At 41.5% G+C, this 17,560-nt stretch overlaps 1 protein-coding gene across 1 annotated transcript; it reads left to right on the plus strand.

Moving 5' to 3' along the window:
* Window positions 1–1,938: 1,938 nt before the first annotated feature.
* On the plus strand, window positions 1,939–12,472 carry ddx27 (DEAD (Asp-Glu-Ala-Asp) box polypeptide 27). The gene is made up of 21 exons (XM_069678390.1): window positions 1,939–2,141; window positions 3,339–3,488; window positions 4,971–5,030; window positions 5,107–5,347; window positions 5,460–5,512; window positions 5,596–5,682; window positions 7,060–7,165; window positions 7,251–7,424; window positions 7,546–7,696; window positions 7,807–7,906; window positions 8,017–8,158; window positions 8,269–8,422; window positions 9,286–9,367; window positions 9,537–9,714; window positions 9,955–10,061; window positions 10,645–10,741; window positions 11,026–11,120; window positions 11,466–11,586; window positions 12,009–12,105; window positions 12,194–12,253; window positions 12,336–12,472. Exons 1-21 carry the CDS (start codon window positions 2,058–2,060, stop codon window positions 12,352–12,354), a joined length of 2,358 nt encoding a protein of 785 aa, XP_069534491.1. The 5' UTR covers window positions 1,939–2,057; the 3' UTR covers window positions 12,355–12,472.
* Window positions 12,473–17,560: the final 5,088 nt, after the last annotated feature.

Consider the following 17,560-nt stretch of genomic DNA (forward strand, 5'->3'; position numbering starts at 1 on the left):
GGTCACAACAATAATCTGAGGGGTCACAACATTAATCTGTGTGGGGTCAAAGTTTAAACCTTTGTCAAAATCTTAAAGGGTCAGAGCATACACATGAGGAGTCAAAATGATATAACTGGACGGGCTGTTCAGTGCTCTTTTCCATTATTTCTAATGTTGGTGTTCTGTCACCAAAGCAACCACCACATCCTGCACCGATGATGGAATTACCTGTTAGGAGGGACACATCAGGACACGTTACCAAATACACTATAAAAAAGGCGGAGTCAAACATGTCCTAGTCCACTTTTAAACAAGAGTTATTGTATCATAATGCATTTTGGTCATTTTTAACAGTTTATTTAACTTTACGTTTATTAACATTTACTTGTGATCCGATCAACCATGATGCATTTCAAAACCAAGTGTGAACAGAGTCAGAGACTCAACTTTCCAGGAAAATCAAAGCTTTCCAGGAAGTTCTAGTGTTTAAGGGTCAGCCTGAGTCCTCACATGTACAGCAACCCTTTCCATGTGTGTGTTCCAGCTGTTTGCTGTCATATTGAGATTATTTAGTTCAACTGATACAGCCTGAAACCATCACACGCATTTTAACACACACACAAATACATCATAGAACACACACAAAGACTAATACATGATTTGTTGAGGGAAAACTCTACCGTTCATAATTTTGTATAAGCTGTATGTCAGTGTTAGTTAGTTTATTTCTTACTAAGTTGGATAGTTGGATAGCTGTCCATCATTTTCTATATTTCTATGTACGCAGTATTTTGTCACCTACTTATAGAAACATGCAGCTGTAGCAGTGAAGAATAGAAACGACACAAATAGAAACAGATGTAAATATTACAATATCGGTCTGCAGTACTGAACAGTCTTAATGATTCCTTTAAAGATTTCATATCTGTCTATGATATTGTGTTAAGTTTTCTATCATTTATAAACCAACGTGGTCTAAAAGTCAATGAGTTGTCATGATGAGCTGTTTCAACTATAAGTACCTGGAACTTTAAGGCCCTGTTTACACCTGGTATTAATATGCGTCTTATCACAAGTGGTTAACAGGTGTGAATAGACTGTACAAAAAGATGGCCGACATGACAGCTCCATAAAAGTGCGTCCAAACCCTCTCTGTCGCCCCCTGCTGACTGGCTGCAGTATAACTCATAAAGCCTGCCTCCTCCATGTTAACAGATGGGACATGAGTCAAACTATAAAATCAAAATACACGTCAAATACATTTTTCTCAAACATGGTTTCTGTCATTATAGTTAGTTCTTATCATGCTGATTTATGTCCAAGTGTTCATTTTTCTCAAAAGTTTACTTTTAATTAGTTATTTGATGCTATAAAAAGGGGGCGTGACCTCATGACTGACAGCTCTGTTGACAAATGGGGCTCCTGCAGCGTTCTGTTCCCGCGTAGCAGAGTAGAGGAGGAACGGTGAGAGGAGACGTAACTAACACTAACACTACAGTCATTGAACTTTCCATCAGCGTGAATATCTGCTTCAGACCGACACAAGAAGCTGTTCTGCTGCAGACTGAGCCCACCTGAGGGCTCCAACACGCCAAGGACACCTGAGGGCTCCAACACGCCAAGGACACCTGAGGGCTCCAACACATCAAGGCCACAAGGTTAAGATGTGTTTTGGGAAGAGGAAGGGGCGGGATGTTGCAGCTCCACAAAATTTAATATCGCCTAGTGTCAATAATAGTTAGTTATAATTACTTCGACTTCTAATTTCTAATTCTCATCTCAAAATGACCACTGCCAAAGAACGAGAGCGAGAAAGACAATCACATGGAAGGAAATCCACAGGAGGGCAGTATATTAATACCACGTTTTCAAGCTGCCGTTAAAACCCAAAGAAGAAGAAAACACGCTAACCGGAAACACATTTAATTTTACTTCCTGTTTCCGTCAACACACGTGTGATTGTGTGTGGCGAGAATAACAGCAGAGAACCTCAACAGAACCCCTTTAAAAACCGTTTTGAACCGGTCCATAGGCCGTTCAGAGTTATTGCTCCGGTACCGTAGAATCAGTCCGTCATGTTGGAGCAGTTTGGTTTGATCGGGACGATCCGGGACGAGGAGGAGAGCCCGGAGGAACCCGACACCGAGTCCGACCAGGAGGTGAGTCTGCCCGGCTAGAAAACAGCAGACTGACCGCCGATTGATCCAGAGGGTTTTTAACATGACACGTTTATCTTACATAATTTCTATATTTAACATAATCATTATATAAGTATAGTCTAGGTTGTATGTTTTTAAGTAACATCTCAAAATGGAGATGGACCCAACATGTTCCTCACAAAGATGTATTATTATTAATAATATTTCAACATTCATGATATTGAATAGTTTTAAAGTTTAGTTCTGAAGTATTAAATAAAACAATTATTATCCCTGCAGTCTGAGGGAATCAACAATGTTTAATATCAGATAATTAATATAACGTTAATACACGTGTTTCTGTTGCGTCAACATTTTTGTGTTTTATTTAATGATGTTTTAAGTAAGTACTTTACTTAAAAGTTTGTGTCACATGTCCTTTAGTAGTCAAAGGTCCATGGAGAGTGAAAAGCTCTTAAAGACTTTAAAAAGTTGGAATAATAGTTGTGTCATGATTCTCCGAATCCACAGTTCAGTTTGACATTCTGTTTTAAGAACACAATTATATATAATTTTATTAAAACATTTAGTTTCAGGACTGTATATTCTTGATTTCCCCTCTGGGAATCAATAAAGAATTATCATCATGTGCCAGTGAATACATTTACATGTGCACTTACTTTCCACTTTAATTCTGAATTTAACAATATTCAGAGTTTGACACAGGACTTCATTATTCAGCTTATTTCTAAGGGACTTCACATATTAGTTACATAACTTGTTATACGGCAACATGAATCAGAAGACTGCAAACAGCATCTTCTGTTGGGATATCCTGAATGAGGAGTTAAGAAGTGATATTCTGATAGTTTTAAAAAACATTATTTGGACATATATTTGTTTACAACTCATTCAGAACACGAGTCTCCCTTTGTGACAGTTAACTATGTGTGTAAACAGACTATCCAACAGTTAGCAGGCTGTGGTTAATCTGTGTGTACAGCTGCATGCAAACAGGAATATTTATTTTCATTAACCATGTAAACAGCTCAGTAGGAATGTTGTCTTTTATTAGAATAAAGGCCAAAACCAGAATGTAAAGTGCTGCATGTTAAAGTCGTCAACCTCATACAACTGTGATGTAAGCTTCCACCTATATCGCTGAAGGGGGCAGGTGTGTGTTTTTGTATATTCAGCTGTAGTTGTCGTGTGTTTCAGGATGAGCCCATCGTTCTGAACAGGAAGAAGAAGTTCGGGAGTCGTGGGGCGAAAGACTTCAACACAGACTTTGAGTTCGGAGAGAGAGACGGGCTGAACCAGGGCGACGACTGGGTGATGGCCGACGTCATGAAACAACTTAAGAACAAGGTAGATCCTGTTTCCACAGCAGTGTGATGTTCTAACACAGTGTCGGTTCTACAGGGTGTGAGGAACACTGGACCAGAACCTTTTAAAGTTTTGGGTCTTGGGTCTTTGGGTTTGGCTGATTGACCAGAGACCTGACATGCTGTCCTGCCTCACACTGCTCTGTGTTTTTATCACCTCCCTCCTCCATCACTGTTTGTTTTGAGACTCGGTCTGTGAAGAGTTTAGCCTGTCATGTTGTTTATCCTGCATTGCTGTGTGTGCCAGTGCTAATGGCAGCTATTTTAGAGTTAGTCTCAGTCTGTAGATGAAAATGTTTTTTTAGTTTTTGTCATTTTACCCTTCATAGTAATATTAATTTAGTTTTAGTCGACGACAAAACTTTTAGTCAATAAAAAGTCACATTTTAGTCAAAACATTTTCTCTCTTGAGAAAATATGACCTCCCTCTTCTCGTCTTTGCCTGTTTGCCTCAGGTAAGATGAACTCTTTAAATTCCAGCAGATCATCCAGACAGTGCAGTACTTTACTTTTCATCATCGCTTCTCATTTGAACAGTCTGACTGAAGCAGACAGCCGGTCAAATGACGTATAGAAACTGCCCTTTTTCTGTGAGCGCGCTCAGAGCCTGAAGCAGAAAGCCTGAGTTAACAGAGAGTTTACAACCACCTTCATGATGCCTGTCATCTCTAACGAGGCTTTCAGATGTATTTTAAATGTCGACAGCCCATCACTAACATTTTAGTCCCGTCTCGTTAACGCTAAAACATGTCGTCAGTTTTTATTATCAAAGATCTATTTTTAGCTCGTCAACGTCTCGTCGTCATGGAATTAAAGACGAACATTTATCGTCATCATTTTCATTAACGAAATGAACACTGTTGTGTACAGCAGCAGGATAGGATGCCATTGTTCTGGGTCATCCTCTTTCATCACCATGTGTCACTGGACTCTGTGACGTGACAATTTGATATTGATTTATTATTTGTCATTGCTAATCCTTTGATGACACAAAACGTGGCCTTCAAATATTTGTTACTTGACAAACGTCACAGGAGAGTTGAAGTTGGTAATTTGGTTTCTTGATTACGCCGTTGATCGGTTGGTTTGATAACATTTAGTTAAACAGACGGTTAGTTATATTATCATTCAGATGCTTGTTTGTTAAGTTGGAGAGATAGACGGTAGTTACATGGTAGAATGTTGGTTTGATAGTTAATAAGTTACTAAAGTTTGTTGGTTACATAGTTAGTTATTAAGTGAGTTTGTTGGTTGGATGGGAAAAACAATCTTCTGTTCTCTCGTTCGTCTGTAACGGAGGAGTTATATTAAACTTAAACTCTTTTTCTGTTTGTCAAACTTTAACTTCTGTTGCTAAACTCTGAAGTCTGATTGGCTCTTAAGGAACTCTCTCACACACACACACACACACACACACTTTCTTACTGTGGGTCCTTTTATCTTAATGTCTGTTTTGTGTTTGCAGAGAACTGCGACAACTCTGGACCAGAAAATAGAGAAAATCAGGAAGAAGAGGAAAGCTGAGGTGAGGCCAGTGTTACGTTCTACTTCCTGTCTGCTCAGGTTCTACTTCCTTTATTTGAGGTTGTTTTGATCCGCAGGAGAAATCAGCTGAGAGTGAAGCTCCCGGAGGTTCTGCAGGGAAGAACCAGGAGGACGAAGAAGAGGAGGACGAGGAGGAGGAGGAGGAGGATGAAGAGGAGGAGGATGAAGAGGATGTGAAGCCTCCTGCAGGAGAGGCAGATGAAGAAGATGATGAAGATGAGGAGGAGGAGGAGGAGGAGGAGGGCGAAGAGGAGGATGAATTTGACTCGGATGATGAGGAGATTTTGACCAAATCAGGTAAGAAGAGCCGAGGCTTTTATTTAGTTTTCTGACAGGAAGCAGAAACATTTTAATTCTTCTAATTTTTTAAAAATGTTAAATGTACCGCTGACTTCCTGTTTCCTGTCAGACACTCTGAGAGACAAAGAACGACGGGGGAAGAAGAGGAAGACGGCAGAGGAGGTGAGGAAGAGGAGCTGATGATGTCACAGGTCCATGGACAGTTTGTAAGGAGTTACCATGGTAACAGCTGTTTGTGTTTTCAGGCTCCGGAGTCGTTCTATGAAGATGCTTCTCAGTTCAACGATCAGCTGACCTTTGATGATATGAACCTGTCCCGACCCATCCTGAAGGTAAACATGACCTCTGACCTCTACGTTTTTCTTCCATCAGTTCACTGATTGAGTGTTGTCACAAATTGATCGTTGATCCAAATCGAATCGTGGGTTTGGAGAATCTCCACACTTCTAAACTGATGATACAAAATGACGAACCTCCTCAGTGAGTTCCTCCATCTCGTGATATCTTCAGTTAAGGACAGCAGCTCTCGTCCTCCTGAGTCATGTGACAGTTTGTCAGATCCTCTTGGACTGGTAACTGATTTTTCACTGCCCAAAAAGTTCCTTTGAAACTGTAGCCTCCACCGGCAGGTTCTCAGGTTGCTTTCTAGACAGGCCATGATTTGAGCGATGGACAGTTTGACAGTAAATCTTTGTCCACAGCTAGAGATTTAGAAATGTTGTTTCCACTGTGGGACCCATGCTTGCTCGGGACGGGCACTTCAAGCAAAAGTATTGTTCTATATTTACTGGAAAACTATTCGACCATGATTCTAAGAAAGACGTTTTATAAATGAACGACTCTGAATGTTCAGAAATCATCATCACTAATGATTGCAGGTCTTGCGATTCAGAATATTTCAAATCTGGCAACGTAGCTGGATTTGGGCAGACATGGGTGAGGCCTGTGAAGCTGTAGGTATAGCGTGGGTGGAGGGCACTCGCTGGTTAAACATGTGAGACTTGAAATGATTTAGACCATAGGGTGCTTTCACACCTGAGCTGTTTTGGTCTGTTTGCTCTGAAAGCAATCTTGAACTTTGGTGCGGACCAAACAAACGAGCTCTGGTCTGCCTGAAAACGGGCGTCTCGGTTCGCTTCCAAGCGGACCAGAATTTGGTTCATTGCAGGTGAGAAAGTGATCCAAACCAAATATAGGAAGTGAACCGAAAATAGTGAGTTGTTAACGGGTGCTGACAGTAAGGGCAGACGCGGAGGAGCGACGAGGAAATAAGGGCTGACCAAACAATTTCTTAACTGATCGAACTGTGGAACAATGTCAACAAAACTTGTGTTGAGTGTGATTGAGGAGTATGCTCTCCCTCCCTCTCTCTGTACTACAGGGAGTTTATCAAGAGGAAGTTCTGACCTCGCGACTTCTGACCTCTGTTTCCTCGCGCATCAAAACCTTTGGTCCGCTGGTAGAAGCTGGCGTGTTAACACAAACCAAACTCAGGGCAAAATGCAATTTTGTAACAATTTGGTCTTTGATTCGGATCAAACCAACAGACTGAAGGTGTGGAAGCAGCCTTAGTCTCATATTGAAGCATTTTTTGGGGCATTTCGACCTTTACTTGACATGAAGCTGGTTTCCACCAGTTCAGCAAAGCATCGGCTCGAGGAGGGTCCCTGTTTCGTCCTTGTTTGTAACGTCCTGTTGTGTCCCTGCAGGCCATCACAGCTCTGGGCTTCAGGCAGCCGACTCCCATCCAGAAGGCCTGTGTTCCTGTCGGCCTGCTGGGCAGAGACCTGTGTGCCTGCGCTGCCACTGGAACAGGTAAGTCTGATGTACTGTGACCAATCTGTCGTACTTGGACCAACTTATCACAGTGGAAATTAAATGATTCCTCTCCTCCCTTCAGGAAAGACGGCAGCCTTCATGTTGCCGGTGTTGGAGCGTTTGGTTTATAAGCCCAGGACGTCTCAGGTGACCCGAGTTTTGGTTCTGGTTCCTACCAGAGAGCTGGGGATCCAGGTTCACTCTGTGGCCCGTCAGCTCGCCCAGTTCACCTCCATCACCACCTGCCTGGCTGTCGGTGAGACTGCTCAAGAATCTGACTCACAAACCAAACCAAAGAGTGACGTCATGCTGGCTACGTCCCCTTCTTTTACCTCGTTCGGTCTCCTTCTGAAGTAATCGTCTCGTTGTGTCTCCAGGTGGGTTGGACCTGAAGTCTCAAGAGGTGGCGTTGAGGGCGGGGCCAGACATTCTGATAGCTACACCTGGTCGACTCATCGATCACCTCCACAACACACCGAGCTTTGAGCTGACTCACATCGAGATCCTGATCCTGGACGAGGCCGACAGGTAACAGACACCTGCTGTGAGGGAGGCGTCAAAGAAAATCTAACAATTAACACCGCTTGAATAAAGACTCACCTGTTGGGTTCTACCTGCTCTGTGTGTTTGTGTATCAGGATGTTGGACGAGTACTTTGAGGAACAGATGAAGGAGGTCATCAGGTTGTGTTCCTACAACAGACAGACCATGTTGTTCTCCGCCACCATGACGGAGGAGGTACACACACTTACCTGTGTCATGTGACCTGTGTATCCAGGAGTTTTGATGTGTGTCATGTGACTTGTTTCTCTGGGTGTAACAGTATGTCATGTGACTTCTGTCTCCAGGTGAAGGACCTAGCTGCTGTCTCGCTAAAGCAGCCAATCAGAATCTTTGTTAACAGCAACACTGACGTCGCTCCGTTCCTGCGACAAGAGTTTGTCCGAATCCGTCAGAACCGAGAGGGCGACAGAGAGGCCGTGGTGGCTGGTAGGCGCTGATAATACTGCAGTACTGTTACAGTACTACTGCAGTACCAGTACAAACACTGTACAGCTGCACATACTGCAGAGATAACACGACTGTTTGTTTGGTTGTAGCTCTGCTGACTCGGACTTTCCAGGATCACGTCATGTGTTTCACTCAGACGAGGAAACAGGCTCACAGACTGCACATCCTGCTGGGGCTGATGGGACTGAAGGTCGGAGAACTGCACGGAGAACTGAGCCAGAGCCAGAGACTGGAGAACCTCAGGTAGATACACAAAGAACCAGAGACTAGAGAACCTCAGGTATACACACAGAACCAGAGACTGGAGAACCTCAGGTACACACACAGAACCAGAGACTGGAGACCCTCAGGTTCACACACAGAACCAGAGACTGGAGACCCTCAGGTACACACACAGAACCAGAGACTGGAGAACCTCAGTTACACACACACACACAGAACCAGAGACTGGAGAACCTCGCATACACACACATAGAACCAGAGACTGGAGAACCTCAGGTACATTTTATACAACTGGATACCAAAGAGTTCACACAAACACAGAACCAGATTTTAGAGAACCTCAGATACACAAACACACAGAACCAGTAGAACCTTTGCAAACAGAATCTCATACTGAATAACTTGTAATGAATATTAAAAACACAACAAAACGCTGGGGAACCTCGGGTACACACAAACAGAGTCAGAACAAAGAACCTCGGGTACACACAAACAGAGTCAGAGCAAAGAACCTCGGGTACACACAAACAGAGTCAGAACAAAGAACCTCGGGTACACAAACAGAGTCAGAACAAAGAACCTCGGGTACACACAAACAGAGTCAGAACAAAGAACCTCGCGTACACAAACAGAGTCAGAACAAAGAACCTCGGGTACACACAAACAGAGTCAGAACAAAGAACCTCGGGTACACACAAACAGAGTCAGAACAAAGAACCTCGCATACACAAACAGAGTCAGAGCAAAGAACCTCTGGTACACACAAACAGAGTCAGAGCAAAGAACCTCGGGTACACAAACATAAAATATATGCTATATAATATATGCTTATATTTTGACCTATGTAATAACGTTCTCTGTTCTTTTGTTCTTTTGTTCTCCAGGCGTTTTAAAGATGAACAGATCGATATATTGGTGGCGACAGATGTGGCAGCCAGAGGTTTGGACATCGATGGAGTCAAAACCGTGAGAGTCTCATTTTACTAGTTGATGAAGAAGAACAATTAAGTCACTAGAGAGTTGACTTTCTGTAGAGTTGGTTACTATTATAACTTAGTAATATTTCTAAACCCACAGAAGACAGTCAGCTTTACGCTTTGACAAAGCTTTACGTTTCTACCTGTCTGTCTCTCAGGTGATAAACTTCACCATGCCGTCCACAGTGAAGCACTATGTTCACCGTGTCGGCCGTACAGCCAGAGCAGGCCGCTCAGGACGCTCGGTGTCTCTGGTTGGAGAGACCGAGAGGAAGACGCTGAAGGAGGTGGTGAAGTCAGCCAAGAGCAGCGTGAAGGCTCGAGTCCTGCCCCCAGGTATGCTCACCTGAGATAAATAGACGGGTGGTCAATGCTTGAGAGTGTCCATAGACTGTGTCGGTTGGTAGTTCAGGGCAGAGGAAAGTTGACCTAATGTTTCCTGGTGATTTTGAACAGAAAGTAAAACGATTTCACCTATCACCTGTCAAAGTTTCCTACAGGTGTGGTATTACTCTCTCTCTCTCTCTCTCTCTCTCTCTCTCTCTCTCTCTCTCTGTTTGTGCGTCTCTCGCCCAGAGGTCATCCTGAAGTTCAGAGATCTGATCTCAAAACTGGAGAAAGATGTTGAAGCTGTGATGAGGCTGGAGAGAGAGGAGAGAGCGCTGGCTGCATCTGAGGCCAAGGTACACCTGAACACCTAATACCTAGAAAACACTTAACACCTGCACAAAGGAACACCTGCACACCACGATTGCCCTCTGCTTGAGTCGTATCCAGTAATGTGGAACACCAAACACCGGTTGTCTTTGAATCTTGTAGTTTGGTGACCCTTTCATACATTTGACTATCGAAGTTTTGACTTTCGTACTTTTGTGCGTTGGAGTGTTTAGACAGAACAAATGATTCATTCTAGTGGTCAGAACATACACCTGTATGAAGGTCGGGTTGTCCTGAGGTTTAATGTTCGATCACATTCATGAGATAAAAGGATGAAGAAAACACTTAATGCTTAATGTATAAATGCTCATACATAAAATAATACTGATGCACTTATCAATGTCTGTAAAGTCCTTTGAGACATTCATGTGATGTTCATACTCAAGAAATGAATCTTTAACCACGTTGATACTTAAAATACACATAATGGACTCTGGAGTTCGTCTATAGATCAGTGAATACACGATCATGTTTTATTAATAGTAACGTATATCACGTGGAGACAACCTGAGATAAGTGATCTATACATTTTCATTTTTCTGTGTGTAGTTGAGTGTGGCTCAGAAGCGTCTCGATGGCTCCGCCTCCTCCTCCGAATCACAGAGAGTCTGGTTTCAGACTCAGCAGGAGAGAAAACAGAGCCGCAGTGAGTGCTAATACACACACTACCAGATCAATACACACACTACTACATCAATACACACACTGCTACATTAATACTCACTCAAACATCACTGATGGCCTGGGGTTGGTAAAAGTTAAACTACTGGCCATTAGTTCTCTAATGCATGCATGAGGCCATTAAATCTCTCATCTACCAATGGGCCACTGAGGGGGAAAAGTTACATAGAACACAGCTGTACTACATGTTACAGTTTGTTGTGCTCTTTAGTACTCCACAGACTTGTTTTAACTTCTCCTCTTCCTCAGTGTCGAAGGCTCTGCAGGAGTTTGATCTCGCTCTGAGAGGGAAGAAGAAGAGAGAAAAGTTTCTGAAGGACGGCGGGAAGAGGAAGGAGCTGACGGTAAAAACTGAACCGATCAATATATGAGTCTGAAGGTGTCACATGCGATCGATTCATTTTGGAGATGAGCGACTGTGTTGTAACTCTTTTATTTCCTGTAGCTTCAGTTGTTTAAAATTGTCAATAATTTGCATGAAGTTTGGTAGAGGCAGCACTTGGTTGAGCATTTGAGAAATCAAGAAGTATGTCAGAAGAGTCTTTCTCTCCTATTGTACCTGAATGCAGCACAGGATTCAGCTGATCTCAGTTCATGTGGCAGGAACAAAGTGGATCTTTGATCAAAGCAATAGAGTGAAAGTGAGAGCTCTTCTTTGCAATCGATGATCTTTGTTGTCTGTCTGTCAGCCTGAGGAGCGTGCTCAGTTCGAGATCCTGAAGGCTCAGATGTTCGCTGAGCGGGCGGCCAAAAGAGAGAGACGACCGAAGAGAGCGAGAGCGATGGTGGAGGATGAGGCGCCGGCTACAGGTCAGAATACTAACTCACCTTTACAACACAGATAAACTACAGATAAACCCGGAAATGAACATATAAATACACAAATATACAAAATAATTAAACAGCTATACTACTAACAAATACACAAAGGCTTACCACTAATAGATTTTAGATTAGATTTTACATAAACACAAAGATGTATTAAACATTTATACTATATATAAACACAGATGTACTACACACAAAGATATACTTCATATAAAATATATACTACATATAAATGCTGATATACCACATATAATCCAACAGATATATTTAATGTTATCTAAACTAGAAGGTATACTTCCTGTAAACACACAGGGACATGACATAAGCATGCAGACCTCTCATAAAACATACTGTATATACTTCTACTTTAATCTAACGGTCTGACTGACTCTGTCTCTTTGCAGCAGCCAAACCAAAATCAGGAAAAGGAGGAAAGAAGTCTGTGTTTGATAAAGAGCTGACCAACACGAGCAGCAAGGCCCTCAAACACTACAGAGCTGGGTGAGTCTGCCTGTCTGTCCATCTGTCTGTCTGCCAGTCTGTCAGTACACCTGTCTCATATGTCTCTCTCCCTGTCTCTCTGTTACAGACCGTCTTTCGCGGACAGGAAGCGTCTCGGTATGGACAGGAAGCGTCCTGGCAACTCCAAGTGAGTTCTCTCTCTCTCTCTCTGCGTCCCATGTAGACTTTAAACGGGGTTAAGATGGCTGACGCTCTTTTCTTTTTATCAGGTTCAAGAAGAAGAAGTGAGAGCTAGGATGGCCACCTGGAGCTAAAGTGTTCACCTCCATGAATTTTCCACGTTGTCTTTGCTTTCCTTGTGTAAATCTTTTTCAGCTGTTTTGTTCATTAAAAAAGTTTTAAATAAAGTCCTAATTTGTGTTTTAAAGCATCTCTGAATGTTTTAAAGAGAGTCCTCACAAGGCAGAGAGGCCTCATAAAGCAAAGCAGGGTGTCCTCATAAGGTAGTGTGTCCTTGTAAAGCAGGGAGTCCTCCTAGGGCAAAGAGTCCTAAAAATGGACAATAATATGTCGAACCATTTTGTGCAGCATGTGTTTCTTTTCTCCTGATTTGCTGACGTTAACACTGAAAATGTCCCCGTTGTGGGATCAAAAAAAGGTTGATCATATCTTATAGGGCAGAGTCCTGACAAAGCAGCCTGTCCTCATAAGGCAGAGAGTCTTCACGAGGCAGTGTTTGCTCATGAAGCAGTACTCTATTAAAACACACAGTTATAGACATGAGACCAACACCAATACTGAAGAAGTTTGAAGACATAGAAAAGACTGGAGCTGTTTTGGGTTGTGGTTAAAGGTCTTTAATAAATATTTAAATACAATCAACAGGCAACGTTATGGACAAAGATACAGTTTTGTGTGATACTGAAATAAGATTAAAGAGTTTGTCGTACCGATTTTCCTAAAACAACTTGATTTTCATCTGAACGGACAGAGAGTGTTATGTGTGTTTAGAATTTACATTACTCCGTTCAGACATCAATCCATTAAGGATTTTACTGTTTGGACACGTCGAAGGACAGTCAGATGATTTGCAAATGAATATTAGTTACAAGAGTCTTAATTATGTTACGTAACACTTGTTACATATTAAAGACAGTAAACAAGAAAATGATGAGGACTTAAGGACTCCATGAAAACGGTAAACTAATGTTTATTGTTCAAATGAATGGAGAGTCAACAGGATGAGGTCATCGTTGAATCAAAGAAGAGCTAATTAGCTCATCACAAACTAATAATCAAATGATCAGATTATCAGATGTACACATAGTTAATAAAACAGGAATCTACAGTCGGTCCATCTTTATCGAGATGAAACCTAATAAAGTATCACCTGTAAACCTCGTATTAGTTGATGCCGTGGGTGAGCTTAATAATAATGCTGATAGCGCCCCCCTCAGGACAAACTTTACATATCAACTCTAATGCTGGTCCACGACATTGAACTCTTTTAACAGAGGAAAGCAAAGAGCTCAGTCGCTAAGAGTCACCAATTTTGGTAAGTTTGTCTTTTTGTGGTTTCCTGAAGTATCTCTGACCCTCCCATATCTGCTTTTCTTTGTCAGCCAAGACTCTTTAGTATTATGTCGTTTACATTCCTGTTGCTGTATTTACTGAATTTGGCAAGAAGTATATCAAATTAGATTCACACAACTTACCCCTTAACTAACCCTTTACTAAACCCAAGTTGGATTGTCCGATCATAGTTCAGCCACTGTCACTAGGCAACAGGTCTATCAACCAAAAACGGACAGCAAAATGTTATGAGTGGATTCAACTGAGTTATGTTGAGACTGCTAACGTTAGCATGTCAGGTTAACAAGCATACTACCTACAATAATAACCCAGTGTTGACAGATACATTTGTGGGGTTCTGACAGTGTTGTGACCAAGTCATCTTTGCTCAAGTCTCAAGCAAATCTTGAGTCATTTTTTCTTGGGCAAGTCAAGTCGAGTCCTTTGTTAAGACAAGTCAAGTCCCGAGTCAAGTCACTTTTTTTCCACCCAACATCCAGCACTCTCACCTGTAGTATCCGGTCTTTATAAAGAGAAAGGACAAGGTGTTAGCAGCCCGTCTAATAATGATATTATTGGCCAGTTTATATAACCTGTTCAAAAAGTATGACAGTGAATTGTATCTGTGTTATCTTGGCACAGACGCAGCCGTGATGATGGTCTGCTCTGAGACAGTGTTATAGTAACGAGTACGACTGATGAGGCTTCTCTTTGGGGGCTTTGATGTTGCGTGTTGCTATAGCGAGGAGTTTGACTGACAGCCAGCCATCCAATCATGACAATCACATACGGGGGAGCTTTTTGAATCGTCCAATCATGACCCCCAGTTTGCGCTCTGTACATACCTGATAATTAGACAGAAACATTGACAACACTGAATTATATCATTTTATATTTCGGAGCTCAGTCAAGTCGAGTCTCAAGTCAAACATCCACTGTGTCCTAGGTGCTATCAGAGTTTAGGCTAACATTAGCAGCTCTGTCCTGATCATTAGTTTAAGGGTTTGGGGAGCTTTACCTGAGACAATCATGATAATGGGGTAGTACTCATTCTTAGTTATCTCTTGTAAAAGTGGAACGTACTGTTTAGAAATATGCAAGTATGTAAGATAAGCAGCCAAAAAAGAGTAATTAGGATTAATAATAGCTCTAGAGTCTTTCACAACCTGGGGCCTGTTAGCTGTAGCCTCAGTCTACTAGCTTGATATCAGGTATGTAGCCATCATGTCTGAAATTGTCTGAAAACATTAAATTAAGATGTTAATGATATCAGTAATCTTAAGAAGCAAATGTTAGCTCTGTGATTTGGGTAGCTACAGCTAATGAAATCCTCAAGTGACAGTTATTTAGTCCGACAGTCATCAAAAAGAATGACCAAAAAGAGAGCATTTGCTTAATCTGGAATCAGAGACGCATTGATCCGGAACTAACATGAATTTCTAATTTTTCATATTCAAATGTTCAAAAACATAAAGATGACATTTCATTCGTCATTATTATTCTTTATTTTGTGTTGAGTTTCTGAGATGTATGACTTGAAGCTGAAAAATGTAAACACACCTGAAAACAAACAGGATGCTTCATGTCCGTTATCTGCCCTTGTTACAGGTGATTTAACACTAATTTATCAGATAGAGTAATATTTGTACTGTGCATTATTTTAAATCTATATTAGCTCAACAGCGTGGCTGTATCTGCCATCTCAGCTCTTGATTTTGGTGGAATTGTCATCAGTATAAGTAACCTTTGAATTACATTATTAAATGTATTAAATTAAGGATTCATTTATAATTGATTTCATAGTTCTGCTTGTATTGATAGTTCATGGAAACAGACACATTTAACCTCAATCAACTAAATAATTAGTGATGGGTGGGTGACGCCCAGCGACGCTTTGAGTCTTTCTTTTTTGTGCCTAAAAAATATTTGAAGTTTATGGGCTTCAAAAAAGGCAAACACAGGGTCATCTCATGGCTTATAAAACTTATAGCAGCCCTTCATGATGGTCTGAAGCACCACCACACCTTGCTAATAATAATTTTAGTCACACATTTGTGAGCAATAAAAGTCCAAGAGGCCTGTAAGTCATGAAATACAATTATCTATATTGTTATCTTCAGATGTTCTGCATTAAACATAGATACAATTATGCAACAAGTTGCAGTAAAATAACCTTGAATTGTCAAAACAGCCTTTTTCTAACACATATTCTTGAAAAAAACAATGTACCCATTGATGTGGTATGAGTGCTTCTGTGGGCTCCTGTTTCTAAACGTCATGAACAACATCCCAGAAGGAATCGGTTGAAGTTGTTGAAGATGTTTGGCCTCTCATTGGAGAAGCTTCTTCAGTTCTAAACTGATTAGGGGTAAGAGCCTGAAATATTAGCCTCCATAAGTCGTTAGTATGCCAATGGCTGTTGTGGTCACATAAGTGTCGTTCACAAGTGTCGTTAACTTCGTATCAACAAGAGCCGTTTACACTCTGGCTGTTGTTGGAGTTACATGAGCCAGGGTGCGAATGGTGGCGTAACTGTTTGGGAAAGGAATCCAAAACTGCATTACATGTTTACTCAACAGTTCATAGTCACATTGTGATATATAAGACAATGAAATTCAATTCATTAGTTGAAAACTTTTATTTCATTATTACTTGCTATCAGGTGTAAATGTTATTTTGATTATGTCTTTCAAATGAAAATGGATTTTTTTCTTAGCTACTCTCCTCTTCTTATTGCACAAATGTGCAAATCACACAGTTTAGCTGTAAAACCTTCTAATATGTCAGAATCAAACGCTTTCCAAAGCATCCGGGAGGTTTAAAGCTTCGGACTTCATCAGTCACATTCTTCATTTGACACCAGCTCTGAAACAATGTATTGAAAAAGAAGGGAAACAAGCTTTGGAGCTTTGGTATCACCTGCCACCTCTATAAGTTATCAAAATATTTAATAATTAAATATTATTTTCTGTTGAACAAACTGGTTTATACGGGCAGTAAAGCTGAGAAAACAGTTTGGAGATACTGTTATCACCTGAAGACAGAGCAGAGCGCAGATTCACATTTTTTAGGAATCCTTTTTGGGTCTTTTTTTTTTTGCTTAAATAATCAGATTAAGAACACAAACAAGAGGACATCACAACCGTTTCCTCATACAGTTTGTCATCCTGACTGATAACTTAGTAAGTTGCCTAACTAAGTCTGAGTTAGTTACCTGCAGAGAAGTTCAGGTTTCAGCTGAAAGCTCGGGATGAGTCTGTGTTTAAGCTCTGGACAGGAAAATATGACAACAAACATCAATCTGTTTGTATGGTAATGTGTCAGTCTGGCCGACATGATGTTCCCATGATGCTTTGTGTCACGTCTTTAAAAACATAATTAATAAATTAAAACAGTTAGCCGTGGTTATGTGATGCTAATAATAGTGGTAGAAAGTGTCTTAAACATGGAAACATGGAACCAATTACGTGTGAGAATGTTCCAGCAGTGGAACAATCAGGTGCAATCATGTCTCTGCAGTGGATCAGTCCGATGTGAGCATGTCTCTGCAGTGGATCAGTTATGTGTGAGCATGTCTCTGCAGTGGACCAGTCAGATGTGAGCATGTCTCTGCAGTGGACCAGTCAGATGTGAGCATGTCTCTGCAGTGGATCAGTTATGTGTGAGCATGTCTCTGCAGTGGACCAGTCAGATGTGAGCATGTCTCTGCAGTGGACCAGTCAGATGTGAGCATGTCTCTGCAGTGGATCAGTCCGATGTGAGCATGTCTCTGCAGTGGATCAGTTATGTGTGAGCATGTCTCTGCAGTGGACCAGTCAGATGTGAGCATGTCTCTGCAGTGGACCAGTCAGATGTGAGCATGTCTCTGCAGTGGACCAGTCAGATGTGAGCATGTCTCTGCAGTGGATCAGTTGTGTGTGAG

Source organism: Semicossyphus pulcher, unplaced genomic scaffold (assembly GCF_022749685.1).
Source record: "Semicossyphus pulcher isolate SPU_LCO1_2020_fin unplaced genomic scaffold, fSemPul1.0.p SCAF_3, whole genome shotgun sequence".
NCBI classification, from domain to species: Eukaryota; Metazoa; Chordata; class Actinopteri; order Labriformes; family Labridae; genus Semicossyphus; species Semicossyphus pulcher.

Coding starts and splice junctions, on each gene's coding strand:
- ddx27 (XM_069678390.1), top strand. CDS start 2,058: ATGTTGGAGCAGTTTGGTTTGATCGGGACGATCCGGGACGAGGAGGAG. Junction 7,166..7,250: donor CTGCGCTGCCACTGGAACAG/GTAAGTCTGATG, acceptor TCCTCCCTTCAG/GAAAGACGGCAGCCTTCATG. Junction 10,742..11,025: donor GGAGAGAAAACAGAGCCGCA/GTGAGTGCTAAT, acceptor CCTCTTCCTCAG/TGTCGAAGGCTCTGCAGGAG.